Genomic DNA, 3863 nt, shown 5'->3' on the forward strand with positions numbered 1-3863 from the left:
CTTCACTGGCATCTGTCCAACAATCCCCTAGCCACCAATTGCTAGACTTAACCCTTCACTGACCTCCGCCCAACAATCCTCCTAACCACCAATTGCTAGACTTGGCCCTTTATTAGCCTCCCGCCAACACAAATACATTATTAGTGTCTGGTTGTTTTTAAGGCAAAATATTTCCAAAAGAAAGTTGATGAAGACTCAAGCAAATAAAGCAGTTTTACCATCTAACTCAATAGGATTTAAGGGTACACTACACACAGTGGTTTTTTACCTACTATATTAGCAGTAAAAGAAAAGCTGATATATGTTAAAGCAGAAAAGTCATATTTGAGCTTCATAATAAGAATTTTAACTTTTATTTAATTTTTTTTTTTTTACTAGAGTCGAGTAATGGTAATAAAAGTACAGATGATAGTGTTCTATAAGGTAAAGCCTAACCTGGAGCTGATATCTGTCATAGATAATACAATCTTTGGAACATTCATCATTGTTTCTTTAAAAAGAGCTCTGATCTATGGTATCTGTTATCATGATGAGCCTTCAGTTGTATAGAATATATCTTTCTCGAAACTGCCTGCCAAATCATATCCACAGCATCGTTATGTTGGGATGGGTACTGGTATTCAAAATGTACGGTGAGCTCTTTTAGCCTTTTCCACATTTTGGTCCACTTGTCTTCTCGGATTCCTCCAAGAAGATTCAGAAGGTAATCCTTCCTTACAGCATCCGAAGCTCGGACGAAAATGCAGAATTCAGAGTAATCAAGGACGTCTTCATATGGCAGCTCGATCTCATCGCTAATTATCACTGGGACACAGTGACTAGCAATGGCATCAAAGAGTCGATTCGAGGAGGGAGTGTCCCCGGCAATGTTCAGACAGAATTTCGATGAAGACATTCCTTGGCTAGCCGAGACGACACCATTTGATTGAGTGCTTCCAAACTTGAAGTGCACGCCTTTTTCATCTTTGAGAAGGTAGTATAAATCTTGACGAATAGCTCCACCCTGGCAATAAGAAAAACGATATGTGCAGTGTTGAGCATATAACCATTAATGTGCAATCCAACTATCAGCTTAGACTTTTAGTTGAGATGGAGCACATGCTTCAATTTGGTATCAGAGCCATGGGTTCGAATCTCGCACACGTGAGGGGGCCTGTTGAGCATATAACTTTTAGTTGAGATGGAGCACATGCTTCAATTCAGTCATGCAAAACTGCCCCTCGTAACATGCTTCAATTCAGTCATGCAAAACTGCCCCTCGTAACATAAAATGAAAAACCCAGAGCACGAAAATCCCAAATCTCTATCTAAAATGATGGGAACTTCACACTAAGATGGCCATCAAAGTCAGTTCAAAGCTTAACAAAACTCTCGATTGGCAATATCGCTATGTCAATAACACATTAACAATGTCAATATCACACAAAAACGTTATATACGAAAGAAGAAAGAGATTAAGCAACTTACATCTTTTCTGTATATCTCTCCTTGAAAATAGATGAGTATAGGGCGCTCGTTAAACGGGCGTGAATTCCCAGCATCTATAGTCTTTACCATATGTTTGTAAGGAGCAATGACATCCTTTTCAATATTTGCTATCTCGACTGGATATCTTCCAAAATCCGCAAGTACAAACATGGCAGAACCCAGATTCTTCCTCGCGACCAACATACTATTGGGATGGTGAGCCACAACGAGATGATCCCTACCACCAAATCGCTTCCATTCATCCCGACTTTTCAAGAATTCAACCAGTTTGTTCTGCAGCAGTCTGTCAGTACTGATCTTTTCCTTTTCTTGAATCTTAGAATGTCGGTTGTAACTCAGAGAAGCGAAAAATGGCACAAATATGACGTTCGCTTCAGTTGAATTTCGCACTCTGACAGCTGTGCATGGCCTAGCAATAGTCGGGATATTCGATGATAATAGGTCAAGTGTGAGCCAATATTCTATGCTATGCTGTAAGTTTAAGCCACCAGGATATCGTGGAATTTGGCTTGGTTCATTCACATTAGGCCACATTTCGTCCTTACTTCCCTTCCAACCTAACAGCCCAAAGTGAAATTCAGGAGGCAGGTCATACATATAAACTCGAAGAAGAGCCCGATTCACTTCACACTTTCTGTTAGGTTCTTGACTACCCAGGCTGTTACTGGGAGAGGGGGTCGAGAGAACCGCCTCTGAGTTTTTAACATTTTCAGAAGGAAAGAAAGGCGTTCCAATTTCCCCACCACTAATGTTTGAATTCCAAAAACCCGAAGTGCTATTGTTAACGAGAATAAACTGGAAAACCGAACTGGGTAGGAAAGAACTGGTACTGAATTGAAGGAGGGACAAAGAAGAGATGATTAAAAGAAACAAAGATAGGGCTATTAGGCATGAAAGAAATCTTGATGGAACCATACTCTTTTCTGAAATTACAGACATAGTTAATTCCTCACATCCAAATGGGATTCAGCTAAGGAAAGCTAAACTTATGGACAAATAAAATGAACAAAGACCAAGTATGTAAGCTTCAATTCTATATGTTTTCTACAATGGGACATCAGTGAGACAGCAATCTCCACAAAGCCACACCCATCACTCACAGCATAAATTATCTCACTTAGAAGGATTCCTGAGAATCAAAACTGGGAAAGCTGCTAATTTTACCACAATTTCAGCTCTTAACCCCAGTAAAAGTTTGTGTTTTTTTTGAACCCAAACTTCTGCTCCTCAAAACCCAGAAATCATCCTGCAAAATCAAATAGGGAAATACAGAACAGGATCTGGAGAAATTCAAAATCAGTTCTTTCTAATCTTGGTTTTCAAGATTTATTTATTGGGTTCATATTGATATTCAAAAAGAAAGATTGAAGACAAATACCTGACCAGAAGGATCTAGTACACTCCCATGCCGCCCTGAAGTTCTCCCGGTGAGAAAGGTTCAATTTTTCCAGCACGTCGGGCATTACAGAGAAATTTGTCGGTCTGAAAACTCAGAGTTGATTTGGAGCCATTATTCTGTTTTCTGACTGAAGTATACTCCTGCTGAAGTGCTGTACTGTTAAACCCACTCTGTGAATGACAACTTGACCTCTTTTCTTTAAGTATTGAATTGACTGTTCACAATTCTTTTACGATACGAACCTTATCGTACCACGAAAGCAATTCCACCCCATTGTTTTAGGCAACGGGTTTAACTTATTTGGTAAATCAAATCAAGCACTCATAAACCTAAGTTTAGGTTGGGTTCTCAATCGGATCCGAGTGTGGGCACTTAGAATTGGAGATTCAATATTTTAATAGAAGTTTAGGTACAATAATTATATCGTGAATCATGGTCCAAAAACGACTCAATTTTTTAAAGTAAAAATACGGTAGCCGTTACAGTTTAACGGAACGCGTATTTTTTGTATATTAATTACCAAATGAAATTACAGTGTATCTAAACTGACACTGCCTCACGTATTATTCTTATATTATCAAATGAAATTGCAATTAAATTGAAATGAAACTGTAATTGTATTGAAATGAAACTGCAATGTATACAAAATGAAACAGAATAACAATTTCACATATTTGAGTGTATATTGTCCAGCGAAACTGTAGTTATATCAAAATGATATTGTAGTTGTATTGAAATGAAGCTGCAGTGTGTATATATAATAATAAAATTGAATAACGAGTGTATATTGTGCAATGAAACTGTAGTTATATCGAAATGATAATGTAGTTGTGTTGTAATGAAATTATAGCGTATATAAAATAAAACTGAATAACAATTTCACATATTTGAGTGTATAATATCAAATCGAACTGTAGTTATATCGAAATGAAACTACAATTGTGTTAAAATGAAACTGCAGTGTATACAAAATGAA

At 37.6% G+C, this 3863-nt stretch overlaps 1 protein-coding gene across 2 annotated transcripts; it reads right to left on the bottom strand.

The window, feature by feature from the left end:
* Positions 1-323: 323 nt before the first annotated feature.
* LOC109193554 (probable arabinosyltransferase ARAD1) lies at positions 324-3108 on the bottom strand. Of its 2 annotated transcripts, none has more exons than XM_019344405.1 (3): positions 2867-3108; positions 1468-2734; positions 324-1003 (listed from the first exon to the last, which is right to left on the bottom strand). In XM_019344405.1, the coding sequence occupies exons 2-3, from the start codon at positions 2425-2427 to the stop codon at positions 482-484; spliced, it is 1482 nt and encodes a 493-aa protein (XP_019199950.1). In that variant the 5' UTR covers positions 2428-2734; positions 2867-3108; the 3' UTR covers positions 324-481. The 2 variants fall into 2 exon arrangements, with proteins under 2 accessions (XP_019199950.1, XP_019199951.1); XM_019344406.1 differs by having other exon boundaries at positions 1468-2768.
* Between the last annotated feature and the right edge of the window lie 755 nt (positions 3109-3863).

This window comes from Ipomoea nil, unplaced genomic scaffold (genome assembly GCF_001879475.1).
Source record: "Ipomoea nil cultivar Tokyo-kokei standard unplaced genomic scaffold, Asagao_1.1 scaffold1895, whole genome shotgun sequence".
In the NCBI taxonomy this organism is placed as follows: Eukaryota; Viridiplantae; Streptophyta; class Magnoliopsida; order Solanales; family Convolvulaceae; genus Ipomoea; species Ipomoea nil.